This window comes from Crinia signifera, chromosome 6, assembly GCF_055691185.1.
Source record: "Crinia signifera chromosome 6, ASM5569118v1, whole genome shotgun sequence".
Lineage (NCBI taxonomy): Eukaryota > Metazoa > Chordata > Amphibia > Anura > Myobatrachidae > Crinia > Crinia signifera.
The window spans coordinates 268,421,488-268,437,085 of record NC_139222.1 but is presented as its reverse complement, the minus strand read 5'-3'; the positions used below and the strand labels follow the sequence as shown (position 1 = coordinate 268,437,085).

The following is a 15,598-nucleotide window of genomic DNA, read 5'->3' as shown; positions in this document are numbered from 1 at the left end:
TACGTTGATGGCAGGGCAGGTTGAGAAGTTTTGGCTGGCGCTCGATCCTTCGGCAGGCAGTGGCAGAATACCAAAAGTGTCCGCAAATTTTGCGGGCCACCGCAAGCATCTCCTGCATGCTCCTGTCACTTCTGATGAAATGCTGGACCACCAAATGTATTGTGTGGGCAAAACATGGCATGTGCTGGAAATTGCCCATGTGTAATGCCCGCAAAATGTTACTGGCATTGTCCGACACCACAAATCCCCAGGAGAGTCTAAGTTGGTAAGTCACTGGGAGATGATTTCCCTCAGTTTCTCTAAGGGGTTGTCGGCATTGTGCCTCTTCCTGAAACCGGTGATACACAGTGTAGCCTGCCTTGGAAGGAGCTGGCGTGCAGGAGATGCTGCTGCGGAAGGCGATGCATCTACCCAGTGGGCTGTCACAGTCATATTGTCCTTAGTTTGCCCTGATCCACTTGTCCACATGTCCGCATTTTTCAGGGCACTGAGGACACTTTTTCTGATGTCCCTGTACATCCCGGGTAGCGCCTGCCTAGTGAAGTGGAAGCTAGATGGGATTTGGTACCGGGGACACAATACCTCCATCAACCGTCTAAATCCCACTCCAATGATGGCAGACACCGGACGCACGTCTAACACCAACATAGCTGTCAAGGTCACAGTTATCCACTTTGCCATAGGATGACTGCTGTCGTATTTCGTCCTCATGGAAAACGACTGTTGGATGGTCAGTTGCTTAGTGAAAAATGTAGCGGTCTTACGACTTCCCCTCTGGGATGATGACTGACTCCCAGCAGCAGCGGCAGTAGTAGGCGTAGCGCTGCAGGATCCTCCAGAGGAATCTCGGATAGAAGAGGAGTCAGTCATGCTGGTGACATGGCCTGAAGGACTCCCGCCAATCCGTATCAATGAGGAATTTGACAAGGGAGTTGGTGGTTTGCTTTTCAGGCACTTGGCTCCAACAGGAGTCCCTGGACTGCTAGCCACAGTTCCTGAACAACTAAACACTGATTTATGAAGGGACTTCAGGTGACGTATAATGGAGGATGTCCCTAGATCCTTACCCCTGCTTATTGGAGCTTTACATAAGCTACATATAGCAATACATTTGTTGTCCGGATTCGGATAAAAAAACGGTACTTATGTAGTATCTGGGCTGCCGATTTTTTGATTGTATGCCTTAAGTTAAGGCATACAATCAGATGCGATGCGATATCGCATCGCATACGACCATGCGATGCGATGCGATGACCCGATTTTTCCATAGGATTCAATGTTAAAATGGACTGAGTCCATTTTAACATGGAATTCAATGGGAAAAAGGGGTCCTTTTCATACCCCTACTATCCAAGTGGGCATGGAGTTGGATATAAACCTGTGGCGAGCGTAGCGAGCCACCGAGCCCGAAGCGTGGCGAGCGAAGCGAGCCCCGCGAGGGGACGGTATTCTGTGTCCCCTCGCGGGGCTCGCTACGCTCGCCACGCTTCGGGCTCGGTGGCTCGCTACGCTCGCCACAGGTTTATATCCAACTCCATGCCCACTTGGATAGTAGGGGTATGAAAAGGACCCCTTTTCCCATTGAATTCCATGTTAAAATGGACTCAGTCCATTTTAACATTGAATCCTATGGAAAAATCGGGTCCATCGCATCGCATCGCATGCGATATGGTCGGGTGCGATGCGATGCGATGGACCCGATTTCAAAATCGGCAGCCCAGTTACTACATAAGTACCAAAAAAACATCCCATACCATAGAGGTGGATTTATTCGTCCTCTGCCCAGGCATGATGATGGGCTTTTTCATCCCATGGACAACTGTTTCCCCCCCCTGGTGCCTTATTTAAGCAAACCACCTCAGCTTCCTCTTTAGCACCAGCTACATCAATATCCTCCTCTCTGTCTACATTGACACCTTCATTATCTAAATCAGGAACTGCATTGTGGGTGATCCTTCCAGCATATGCAGAGGGAGTGCACTGTCATATACACATGTCTGATATAAGGATGTAAAAAAATACACCAGCAGGGGGTATTATTAATTATACAGCAGATGCAAAAGCAGACTGGTATACAAGTGGTTAATCCTTCCAGCATATGCAGAGGGAGTGCTGAAAATGGTGGAAGGAGCCACCTCTTCCCGTACAGCGATGGGAATGTCAGGCATCGCAACCACCAACACCCTTGGACCCTCCTTGGGGGTTTGTGATAACATGTCTTCTTTAGTAGGCAGAGATGTTTGCTTTGTTTTTGATGACAGCTGAAATCTCTTCAAATTTCTAAAGGGGGGAGTAGGAGGGCTTGCATGGTCATGTGTAGTTGAACCACCAATCATGAATACAGGTCAGGGCCTTAATCGTTCCTTGCCACTCCGTGTCGTAAATGGCACATTGCCAATTTTACGTTTCTCCAATGATTTGAATTTATTCTTTTTTGGTCCTCCTTTTACTCAACTTTGGCTTTTTGGATTTTACGTGCCCCGTACTGGCCATCGGCCTTGGCAGACGACGTTGATGGCATATCATCGTCTATGTCAGTGGTTCAATAATATTGTTAATGGTTGAAGAAGAAAAAGTCGATGGCAGAATATGATTCCCATTGCCATGGCGTCAAACCACGTTGTGTAACTTCCGGTTCCATCAGCAGTGTCATCAGTATCTCCTTGTGCTTTTGCCTGACCAGCAATCCACTGGAAGCTTCCCGCGCTGCCCTCAGGCATCAGCAATCATATGCCTGCACTGAGACGGGTGGAGAAAGCAGTGCCATTAATCCTAAAGTCATTAGCGTAAGCCCTGGAGACAGTACACAGCCAGCGGCCAGGCCCAGAGAGGCCCAATTCCTGCTTCATACTACTCTTCTGCTACTCCTTGATGTTAGTACACGCATACTGCTCACTACCACTCCACTCGTAAGTACTGAGTATATATCAAATTGAAAGGAGGGGGTACTCATAAATGAAAACACTAATCAAGGGGTACGGGAGAGAAAAAAGGTTGGGAACCACTGGTCTATGTCATTACTACTTGCATTTGCAGCTGATCTCCATTATTTTTGTGGAGTTATGCAATATATTACACCACAGGACAGCACCACTGGAGTGCAAGTATATACGGCAGTAGATGCACCAATAGAGAGGTGTTATATATACGGCAGTAAATTAATTAGGCACCACTAGAAAGATATTATGTATATGGCAGTAAATTAATTAAGCATCACCAAAGAGATATTATATGTACGGTAGTATAATTAATATGCACCAGCAGAGATATTACTTTATTTAGTAGATTCACCAGTACACTGTTAATTTATTAATATTTATTTATGTAAGACTCAGTAGTACAGTAGATGCACCAGCAGAGAATATATACTAGTTAAATAAGGCTGTAAAAAATACACCAGCAGGGGGGGATATTATGAATTATACAGCAGATGCACAAGCAGACTGGTATACAAGTGGTTAATAAGTTTAACAACAGTGCACACCATACTTTCCTAACTGACCCTCTCCATGCGGAAGAAAATGCTCTGCTCCTGGTAATGTATGATTGCCAGCACCTGTGGTGAAACACCTTTACCTAGCTCCCCACAGGTGATGGCAATCATACATTACCAGGGAAGTCCAGGAACAGAGCATTTTATCCCGCATGGACAGAGGGTCAGGTATGCAAGTATGGTGCACACTGCAGCATACCTCCCAACATGACCCCCTCCAGGAGGGACACATTGCTCTGCTCCTGGACTTCCCTCAATGTATGATTGCCGTAAACTGTGCTGAAGCACCTTTCTCTAGCAATTACCCTGTTCACCACAGGTGATGGCAATCATACATTAAGAGGAAAGTGCAATGTGTCCCTCCTGGAGAGGGTCATGTTGGGAGGTATGCTGCAGTGTGCACCATAATTGTATACCTGACCCTCTCCATGCTGGAGAAAATGCTCTGTAACCCCTTTCACATCACACTAATTACCGGGTGGAACCGGCAAGAAACTGGCTTGTGCCTGGTAATTAGTTGCGACTTGAATGGGGTATTTGAAATTTAAAAAACACCAAGGTTCAATTTGCCTTGATTGAAGTACTAGAAAAAAGATAGACGATCTCGGAACAACACCACACCTGATTTCATTGCTGTCAGATCCTAATGCTGGCCACACATCAGACCAAACGGGAGGTATGCGCAAACGGGTAGCAACACGGCAATGCGACCCGGTAAAAAATAAGGGCTCTTACCAGTTCATTGCTGTGTTGCTGTGCAGTGTGAATGGGTTAAATGGGTCGAGTGACCCATTTGCCGTTCACACTATGGAGGAGGCAGCGCCAGCTCTAAGCGGTGCCTCCTCCCCCACCCCCGATGACGTCAGCGAACCGGCAATAATGCCGGTTTGCTGAGGGAATGGGAGCATTCCAATATGCAGGGTTGCACCAGGACTGAACCATTTATAAGCCCCGGTGGGACCCTGCATTTTGCAATATGAAAGCGGTATAAGTGAAATTTCGCAAAAAAGGCTCCAAAGTGCACACCACCGGGTCCAGAGGTACCTTATTGCCAAATTTGGCATCTCTGACGGCCACGGTGTGTCTGCAATGCGGCACACACACTCTCTTTATTATCAACTTATATAGATATACAGGTTTCCAGTATGTATTCATGGAATAGAATTACAATTAGCATTCTTGTGTCTGTTTTTATTGTATAAAATGTGATATTAATCAATGTGTAGTTTGGCTTTCTAGTCTAGAAAGGTTATTATTACTAGCTAAGTACAAATCAAATTTTAAATGCATATTGATTCTTTAGGGAAACATACTATTAGCATATCCTAAATATAGATTGTGCGCACTATTTTCAGTGTATGGCTGAAAACCTCAAAATAGGTGTAAAAATTGACAAGCAAACATTTTTATCATCTGTAATATTTAACTTACTAAGGAAATAATCTTTTTTACACAAACTTTTTAATATGAATTTATATAACAAATGTGAGCGACTATTTTGAACATCTCTCATAAAGATGTTGGCACTCCAAAGGGTTAAAATGGCTAATTCCCATTTTCCGCCATGCTTGCAATGTGGATGTTATTATGGCTAATGTGCATTTAACGCCTGGTTGTCAGACTTGCATTTAAATGGAATGATCCTGCAGCAGTGTTTTCTTTCCAAGGGGCAGGGCTTAAGCTGTGTACACACGGGGGCAATAGGGGCTGAAATCGCTTGAAATATGGTCGCAGGCGACCATATTGCCAGTGATGGGAGTGTGCCCCAGCGATAAATTTTCGTGTGAGCGCTCCCTTTTTCAACCCCGTTCTAATCGCTGGTCGCAGGAGCTTGCTCCTGCGACCAGCTGATTAACTCTGCGGCACCGCCGGCAGAGGTTCCCTTTCATCAGCGACCACCTCTGGTCGCTGATGAAAAGGAGAAACTGAGCAATATATCTCCCCCGTGTGTACGGGGCTTTAAAGTGGACCTGGAGCGGTGGTAGAAATCATTTCCAGTTTTGGCACCCCTGCAAACTATAAGGTTTTCCGTTAGAATTCCTGTGCAGGGCCATGGTGGTGGGTGAACTAGTTCTGCCTCATCATTACAGATTATGGAACTCAGTTGCACCCTGTCCCCCTACCCTCCCCCACACACATACACTTTAACCCCTGATGGGGGTGATATTACGTGCAAAGGTGGTGGTGGTGGAGGGGAGGGGTATGGGGCCTGAAAACTGGGGTGGGGGGGGGGGGTATTTGTGGGTGCAAATCAAACCCTACCTAGGCTGCAGACTATTGTGCCCCTTCCCCTCCAGCACTTTACTTTACCATTTGGCGGACACAGTAAAGGGAAGGCTGCCGTGCTGGCCTCTGGTGGTAGGGTGTGCTGTGGTTCAGGTGGTGGTGATGGCTAGCATCCTCCAACTGGCAGTTACAGAGGTGCTACTAGTTGTATCATGGCCCCATTGTTAAAGTGCCTACCAAGCTTTCAATATTAGGGGAATTGCTTTACCTGGACCACTAACTTTATGGAAGTGATACATAAAACTTGTACCTTCTTCAAGTGTGCATACACACTGAGCGATTTTCCCAGGGTGGACAACTTTACATAGCAGGACGCTATGGAGAACCGCCCACTCCCTCGCTCATCACCAGCAGATGAGCGGCGGAGCCAGCGATGATGTGGGAAAATGCATCAGCGTTCACCGCACATTTGTATTCCTTTACTATTTGTGCTAAACCACTAAGGGCCAAATGTATCAAGCTTCAAAAAGTGATAAAAAGCCAGCCAATCGGCTCATAGTTGCCATGTTACAGGCTAGGTTTGAAAGATGACAGGTAGGAGCTGATTGGCTGGTTGTTTATCACCTCTCCATTATATCACTTGTTGAAGCTTGATACATCTGGCCATCAATGAGAAGCCAGGCAAGTGATAGAAAATAAAGTAAGAAAAAGTTTGAACCACGGAACCAGTTAAAGCTGCTGTATTGGGAGTGTGTAAGGCTCCCTGTTTATATAATAGACAAAAAAGGAAAGTATACAGCGCTTGGGTTAATCTGAATGATGGTCAGACACAAATATGTTGAAAAAAATACAAATACATTTATTATATATTACAATATAAAGAGAATTCTCTGTATAAGAAAAGATGAAAAAATTGCGCAATGAATTAAAAATAGATGGGGGGGGGGGGGAATGATAAAAACAGTCAGTGCATGCATATGGCTCCAAGTAAACCCCCTTTACAATCTTTTTTTTCTTATCAACCCAATTTTTTTACCTCCTAAAAAATTATCTGTTTCCAGGTGTAATCACATATTTATCATAGCTGTGAAATGACATGTGTGTCTCAAAATCCTTTTTGTGACAATACATTTAAATGTGCCCTTTACTGAGTAACCTTTTCTACGAAACGACAGGAATAAGATCACCATCCAACTTGCTCTACATTGTACTTGTAAGTTGTGTGACCCAGAATGCATTAAAAACATTGGGGTAGATGTATTAAGAATGGTTAAGTGATCAAAAGGTGATAACGTGGAAGGTAATAACACACCAGCCAATCGACTTTGAAAAATGACAGTTAGGAGTGGGATTGGCTGGTGCATTATCACCTTTAATTTTATCATTTGACCAGGCATAATACATATCTGCCCCAATGTGTAATATGTAATCAATATTTGTAATCAACGAAAAATCTGTTATTTTTCAATTCCAGGTAAATCTCACCTGGCCATTGTCCAACGGGTCAATAACGAGGGGGAAGGAGACCCTTTCTATGAGGTAATGGGGATTGTCACCTTGGAGGATATCATAGAAGAAATCATAAAGTCGGAGATCCTAGATGAGACAGATCTATACAGTGAGTACAAACATTACACTGATATATTTCAGGATTTATTGTTAGGCCAGTGAGTGCATACGGTATGTATTAGGACTATTCTAAAGCTGCACATTGTCTTTTAAACAATGAATTATTTAGTTTTCATGGTTTAAAGAAAGCACGCGTAAGAGACAGCATACTGTATGTAGTAACTGGCAGATGACTGTTAAGGTGCCCATACACTGCCTGCGATGTCTTGCAGCAGTGTACGGACACCCGATACCCTGCGAGCCGCCGGGATGGATCGCATGCATCCCTGCTTACCTCCCGCCTCGCCGCCTGGAGAAAGGGTGGTCGGACGGCCTGCCGGTCCGACCACCTGGTGTGATCCAATGCGCACGGGACCGCGCATTGGACCCGACTGCATGTCAGGGAGAAGCAATTTGGTCCGATTTAACAGGCCGATTTGTCGAAATCGGACCACATCGCCTCGATGTATGGGGGCCTTTAGGATCACAGTGCCATAGTACCACCCATAGGGGGTGATTCAACATAGATCAGACAGAAACTATTCAGCCCATTCGGATGGTGGGGGATCTGAGCATGCGGGTATTTGTGCATGTGCAGACGCTGGGACCCAATGGCTTTGGCGAGTTTCATCTTGTGATGGCACCCGGTGAATACACAACGCCCCCCCATGTGTAGAGCATAGTCCATAATCCCTAACACATAAACATTAGGGACAATTAGGCAGTTAGCCTGCCATTATATTAGAGGCTGATGGAGAGGCTGGGGTGCCTGGAGACGGCCAATGCGGATGAAGGGAGAGTGTGCAGTTGAGCCGTGGTGGAAATGGAATCCGTCAGTGCTAATATTAGAGGACATTTTTGTAAATGTATCCTGTGGTCAGAAATCATTGCACTATAGAAAGATGCTATGTATTAAAATGTCAGTGCTGAGTGTTTTTTTTTTGTGTGTGGCTTAAAGACATCTCAAATGGATACAAATTGGCGTATTTTTACTAAATATAGATTTAGATTAAGCCGTGAAACCCAACAAATCAAGCAGATTATAATATCAGCACGCTGAGAGCATTGACGTACAGGCTTGCTGTTCCTGTGTGGTCTTATGCATTCATTAATTGCACATCTGGGGCGAAATGTAATGGGAGGCGATTTTTTTTTTTTTTGCGTTTTTTTCCCGCAAAATATGCAGTTTTCGGGCATTTCCCAAAAATCGCATATTTTATAGGGTGCGATTTGCGGCAAAAAGCGCATTTTTTAAAGGTGCGATTTTTAGTTAGACTAAAAATCGCATCCAGATGTTTTCCCATTAAAAAGTATAGAACTCGCATATTTAATGGGTTGCGATTTTTAGTAAAGGTTACTAAAAATCGCAAAAAAAATAGACCAGGTTCTGCCTGGCGATTTTATCAGAAACATGCACAGATCATTGAGATCTGTGCATGGTTCTGTTGTAAAAAAATAGTTAAAACAAAAAAAAAAAAAGAAAAAAAACGGCGTGCGGTCCCCCCTCCTAAGCATAACCAGCCCCGGGCTCAAAAAGCCGGTGCTGGTATCATAAAATCAGAGGGACAAACAAATAGGGGTTCCCTTGATTTAATGAAACCAGCACCAGGCTCAAGGTCCAGTGCTGGTTCCCAAAATACGGGGGACAAAATGACTAGGGGTATTTTAAGAACCAGCACCAGACCCAACCAGCCAGCAGGGTAATGCCACAGCCGGTGGAACACTTATTATATAAGGTCCCGCGGCCAAAGCATTATCCCCGTGGCTGGTCAGCTTGGGCAGGGGTCCTGGGGAAGTGGGGACCCCCCAATGAAGGGGTCCGCCCCCCTCCAGGACTTACCAGCCCATGCTGAAAGTCCGGGGCTGTCCCCGATGACCCTGGGCATCGGGCTGATGAAAAGTGTAAAAAAAAAAAAGAATAAAAACCAGCGCTGGACCTTGAGCCTGGTGCTGGTTTCATTAAATCAAGGGAACCCCTATTTGTTTGTCCCTCTGATTTTATGATACCAGCACCGGCTTTTTGAGCCCGGGCCGGGGCTGGTTATGCTTAGGAGGGGGGACCGCACGCCGTTTTTTTTTTCTTTTTTTTTTTTTTCCAACACAACGCACAGTACTGAAAATGTGCCGATTTTCATGACTGAAAATGGCACATTTTCAGGACTTAAAAAATCGCCCGAAATCGCACCATATCGCACTTTTTTGCCGCAAATTCGCATCTCATTACATATGTGAATTCGCGGCAAAAAACTCGATTTCTAAAGGTGCGATTTTTTTCTTACGTAAAAAATCGCACCCTATTACATTTCGCCCCTGGTCCTGGTCAGCAAATGCCACAGTTCCAATGCAGTTCTGATCCAAGTGATCACTGTTTTGTTGCAAGCCTTTGTAATGGTAGAATTCAGTTGCATCACTATTCGCTCAGCCGCAACACACTGGGGATATAGGAGACAAATTATGTAATCCATTGTCATGAAGAGAAAAGAGAAAATGCAGGGGCACACTCTAAATATTAAACTCTGCTAATCAGAATTATTATAATAACATACATTTGAGATGCTTATCAATACTTTGGCTAAAAATATGAGCCTACCAACCGCGACTACGTGACCTCATCTGTTGGGTCCCTATCACTAATAAGGTCCAAGGGCATGGTACTTTACATGGACTTTGTTATATTGTAGAGTTTACTATAATTTTCAGATTAGCACAGGGTTGCCTACCCTCCCGGATTGGCCGGAGGGTCCCGGAAATCAAGTCGGCCTCACGACCCACCAGAAAGATGGGCAATCTTCCAGAATTCCGCCGGACCCCCCACATCTCTCCAGCCACCAACCACCTCATTAAATTTCCACGATTCGCGGCTTTTGGGGGAGGGTGGGGCTAAATAGGCAAATTGTGCCATTTTATTCCCGCCCCCTCCCCAGAGACCCACGAATCGGGGGATTTGCAGTGCTGGGGGCGGGGCTTGATGATGTCTACTGGTGGGAAGGTGGGCTGTTGTGTGGTTGTGTCGGAACAATCATGTCACTGTGGCTCCACCCAGCCCCCCCCACCCCACTATGCAGTGCAGAAAAAGCAGGTGTATATACAGCATAAATCACATGATCAGGTCCCCCAGGTCACCCACTTGTGCTTTGTTGTGGGTGGCCAAGGGGGAAGCGAGCAGGTGGAGGGGCATGCAGGAGTCTTTCCCACCTTTCCAGGGGGGCCAGTAGCCTCCTGGCAGTTTTGGAAGGCTAGACAAATACGCAGATACCGCTTTTCAAAAGCATTCTGAGCTTTTTTATAAGCAGTGTATTTGGTTTCCAAACTTGGAGATTGTCCAGACTGGCATTTTCTATTAGTATTCTCCAAACAGAAACCACAACAGGCAAGGTACAGCTGGCTAAATACTAATGGATCGCTCTTGTGTTCTGCATTTACTACTCACACAGATGGCCGAAAAGATACAAGTAATCCTAGCCTGATATAATATGCTTAGTGGGTTTTGTAACATTGCATCAAAGAAACCTTTATGTGGGGAAGCCAATACTCCAGTGCTTGAGCATCTCTAATTGGTCCCTGGTTCTGGCCAGCTAGTGTTGTGCATCCAAAAATGACTTCTCCAGAGTTTTTACATAGCGAGTTAAACATATATTTTTATTTTATTTCCGAACAGCCGATAATAAAAAGAAAGAAAGAATCCCCCACCGGGAGCGGAAGCAACAGGACTTTTCACTGTTCAAACTGTCAGATAGTGAGATGAAGGTAAAGATTTCCCCTCAGCTACTGCTGGCAACACATCGCTTTATGGCAACAGGTTGGTACAGTTGGGGGGACATTTCTCCATGAGACATGAAAACCATGCGGCACTAAACCATTAATGCCCAGTATAGTTCTTAAATTGTTATTAACTAAGGGTGCATACACACTGTACAATTTTTTTGACCAATTTGGTTGAAAGACATTTCCATTGAACCCAGTGTCCTGGACTAAAGATGTTGACGGTAGATATTGACGACAGACGAAAGAAGAAAGGTCTAGCTACAGTTTATAGGCTCTTTTTGAAAGATATTCAAATTGAGCTGCATGCACAGTTGACGAACAATCTTGATGAACAACTGGCGGGTATGCGCATCATCATTCATCGTTTGTTTGTTGACAATATCTTTTGTCAACATCTTTCGTCCAGGACACTGGATTCAATGGAAATGTCTTTCAACCAAATTGGTCAAAAAATTGTACAGTGTGTATGCACCTTGTAATCACAATTCATCAATGTGAGAAGCTAAAAGCATAGTATAGGATAGAATTAGGTGACCTAAAATAAAATACAGACTGAATGAGCAATTGACAAGAGGACAGTGGAATGTAGAAGCTGAAGTTGAAGGTTTGGTTTACATTGTTCCAGGTGCCCTAGGCTAATACACATGTAACTTACCTTGTAATGGTGCTATACACACGTGTACGGGCACTCAGGGACTCGCCAGTCATACTGCCCATGTGCATGGAAGGAAGGTCATACACCTGGCATGTAGGATCTAATGCTTGTGGCGTGTGAAGGAGACTTTGGCTTTAGGCTGCCCGGCTGGCGCTGTAGCACAATGTACATAAAGTAATGGTTCCATCAGTAAGTTACATGGACACAGCAATCTGACTGGCAGTCACCTTACCTCCGCACCGGTACATCGGGACAGGTGACAGCTAACAAGCATGAAATAAATTAGGTCTTCATTGTATTCCTTGGCTGTCACCTGCAAGGTGCCCCACCACCCCCCATCCTGGCGCCCTAAGCTTCAGCCTAAACAGCCTATTGATAAATCAGGCACCGTTCGCTTACTAACTCCACAGCCCTGCTGGACGGTAAAATCATTCATTTTAGATTGTATTTTAGATCTTCCAATTCCACACTAAGCTGAGATGTATTTGTTTTACATGTGGAATTTGTGATTGATACAATACATGAATTGTTTACGGACATTGCTATATATAATAAAAGGCTACCGCTGCTCCTCACCTCTATGGGGGAAATTCAAGTGTAGTGCATGCTGGCAGCCATTAGGTGGCACTTGACGGATCAATTCAAGTGATGCTACATCTTGTCGCGCACAGCTGCCGGCGCTGATATTACTGATATGTTGTCATTTTGATGGGCTGGTTACTAGTATTTATATATTTGCTTGTTATGAGGGAAATGTGGATGCAGTGTTTTTTAATATCTTGTTTATAAAGGTTTTCACTAAATCCTTTCATGTTATTTCCAGAGATTGAGCCTTTCAAAGCTCCTTTTTTATCGGAGAAAATTCTTCTACGTCTGCTAAAGCATCCACACGTCATCCAAGAACTGAAATTTGATGTGAAAAATAAAAAGTCCTCGGAACATTACCTTTACCAACGCAATAGACCAGTGGACTATTTCATTTTAATACTGCAGGTACAAGCATTGTTCATACACATAACTACACCCTCTACAGCCTTTAATGTGAGCATGAAATACTGTATCTACACATTTGGGTGTTAATAAACCAATTCATCTTTATGGGGGACTCTGGTGCACATTTGGGTGTAAATAAACCAATTTGACCTTATAGGGGACACTGGAGCACTGGGCATAGAAGTTGTGCTGGAGTTTGGCCACAATGGAACAATCTATGGGAGCTGATTCGAATGAATCAATAAATTACAATGAAAAATAAAAAAAATAAACATTTATTACAATGTTTTTACATACACAAGTAAAAAAATACATTTATAACCCTTTTTTAAACACAGCAAAATTGATATTCAAGATAATATTTCGAAATGATCTATATCGGTTCAGCTATAAATTCCAATGTCTGTTATATATACAATTTTTGTCTTATTGTTTAGAAGTGGCATTGAGTAATTATTATATTTTAGTGGAGAGCTGTCGCTCTTAGCTAGATCTGACTAGATTGCTTAGTACTGGAGCACTGATCACTCCGTGTGTATGTTCTGCAGTGATGGTAATGCGTGGTCTGGCGCGTCGCTATAGCCCACATGGAATCGCAGGGCTCAGCACATCCGCTCCGTACACAGCATCACGTGTGTGCCGCGATGTGTGCTGAGCGATCATGCTTCAGTCCGTCGCTCAGCAGGAAGGAAGGGTTGCCCGCATAGGCGCCAAAACCGTGGGTGCTCCGGGGCCCGAGCACGCACGGAAAGTGAGGAGCACCCACTGACCACGGCAGCGGGGTCCTAGCAGCGGATATGCTGTCAGCAGTGGGGGTTCCTGCGGCGGAAAGGGAACTAGTAGCGGTATTAAAACCGCTGCTAGTTCCCATCTTCTGAAGGGACCCTGCTGCTGACAGCATATCCGCTGCTGGGACCCCACTGCGGCGCTGCCGCTGCCAGGATTCCTTCCGACGGCGAGCAGTGGGTGAGTCCCGGGGGGGATTGAGAGTCTGTGGAAGAACCCACTGGAAAAATCGTAAATCGGCGCCCCTGGTTGCCTGTGTGTACGGGGCCTTAAGCTGTGTACACATGGTGCGATTTGGGCTATCAATTTTAACTATATAGTCAAAATCAATAGAAAGTTAGTGCAAATCGCGCCGTGTTTGCCCACACCCAATCCCGATGTGTGGCCGTACGGCAACGGAATCGAACGTAGAAATAGACACTACAGCACAGTCTATTTCTACTATGTCGAAATGAGGGCCCCGCTTCCCAATGCAGCATGGGCCACGCTTCACCATGTGCTCTCTCTCCCTCCCTGCCAGGGATGGCCACCGTCGGGTCCCGGTGGCCATCAATATCGAATCGATATCGGTGGCCGCCACATTGCACCGTGTGTGTACACAAAATAAATTCACATTTTATACTAATTAGAAGCAGGACAGCTTGTTTCTAGAAAAGGCGATGATTCCATCATTGGGTCGACCGCTAAAAGTCGGCACATGGCTTAGGTCAACAAATAAAATAGGGCAAAACAGCTAAGGTCGACAGGGTTGGACGGTCGACACAAGCATTCCGTCGACAATGGCAAGGTCGACAGTCATAATGTCGACATGAGTTTATTACGTTTTTTAGACTGCCTACAGGTGGTATTTCATTCCCTAACCTCCACTAGGGCACGGAGGGAGCCATACGAGGGGGCATGGTACACTTTGACGATGTCCATGTTGACTATGCCGACATTCAGGACAAAAAACTGTGAAAAATCTGTAAAAAAACGGTACTTGGTTCCTAGCACTGCGCCCTTCGGGTCCCATCGCATACCATTACTTAAGGCATGGGTCTTCAACCTGTGGCCCTCCAGATGTTGTGAAACTACATGGTCCAATATGCATTGCCACATTTTTCCCTATGAGAGCATGCCAAAACTGTCAGGGCATGCTGGGACATGTAGTTCTACAACATCTGGAGGGCCACAGGTTGAAGACATGTGACTTAAGGTATGCGATGGGACCCAATCAGACCCGATTTTCGTGTTTTAAGAGCTTCCCATACAATTTTAAAATCGCATAGCATTCCATTACAATGGCATGCGATGCGACGCGATTAGACCCGATTTTACATCGTACAGCCACCCTGATGGCTGATTACAATGTTAAATGCACCCACACACCCAATTTTTAATTGTACACCCACCCTGATGGGTAATTATTATGTCAAATGCCCCCCATACTTAACGCCACCCCAATATCAACGCCAACTCGAAGCGAGGCAAGTGCAGCGAGCCCGCGAGGGGCGGCGGTACGCGTCCTCTGACCTTTTCATACCCCCACTATCCACGTCGGCGTGGAGTTGAATTCATATAGTGTGGCGAGCGCAGCGAGCCACCGAGCACGAAACGTGGCGAGCCCTGCGAGGGGACGCGGAATACATGTGAAGTAATGCGCGTCCCCTCGCGGGACTCGCTGCACTTGCCATGCTTCGGGCTCGGTGGCTCGCTGCGCTCGCCACACTATATGAATTCAACTCCACGCCGACGTGGATAGTGGGGGTATGAAAAGGTCAGAGGACGTGTACCGCCGCCCCTCGCGTACCGCTGCGCTCGCCACGCTTTGGGTTGCCGTTGATCGTGGCGTTAACAATGGGGGGGCCATTTGACATACTAATTACCCATCAGTGTGGGTGTACAATTAAAAATTGGGTCTGGGGGGCATTTAACATAGGAATCAGCCATCAGGGTGGCTGTACAATTAAAAATCGGGTATAATCGCATCGCATGCGATGCGATGCGACCCTATTTCACAGACCCGATGCCATACAATTAATATCGGTGGCGCCGTGCTAGGAAACAAGTACCAAAAAAACTTTTGACGAATG

At 45.5% G+C, this 15,598-nt stretch overlaps 1 protein-coding gene across 2 annotated transcripts in view; it reads left to right on the top strand.

The window, feature by feature from the left end:
- Positions 1–15,598, top strand: part of CNNM1 (cyclin and CBS domain divalent metal cation transport mediator 1) — a 51,084-nt gene that overhangs the window by 15,012 nt on the left and 20,474 nt on the right. For both annotated transcript variants that reach the window (XM_083149562.1, XM_083149561.1), the window contains exons 2-4: positions 7,194–7,337; positions 10,986–11,126; positions 12,571–12,740. In XM_083149562.1, the coding sequence (XP_083005688.1) occupies positions 7,194–7,337; positions 10,986–11,126; positions 12,571–12,740 (455 nt within the window). The remainder of the gene's footprint in view (positions 1–7,193; positions 7,338–10,985; positions 11,127–12,570; positions 12,741–15,598) is intronic.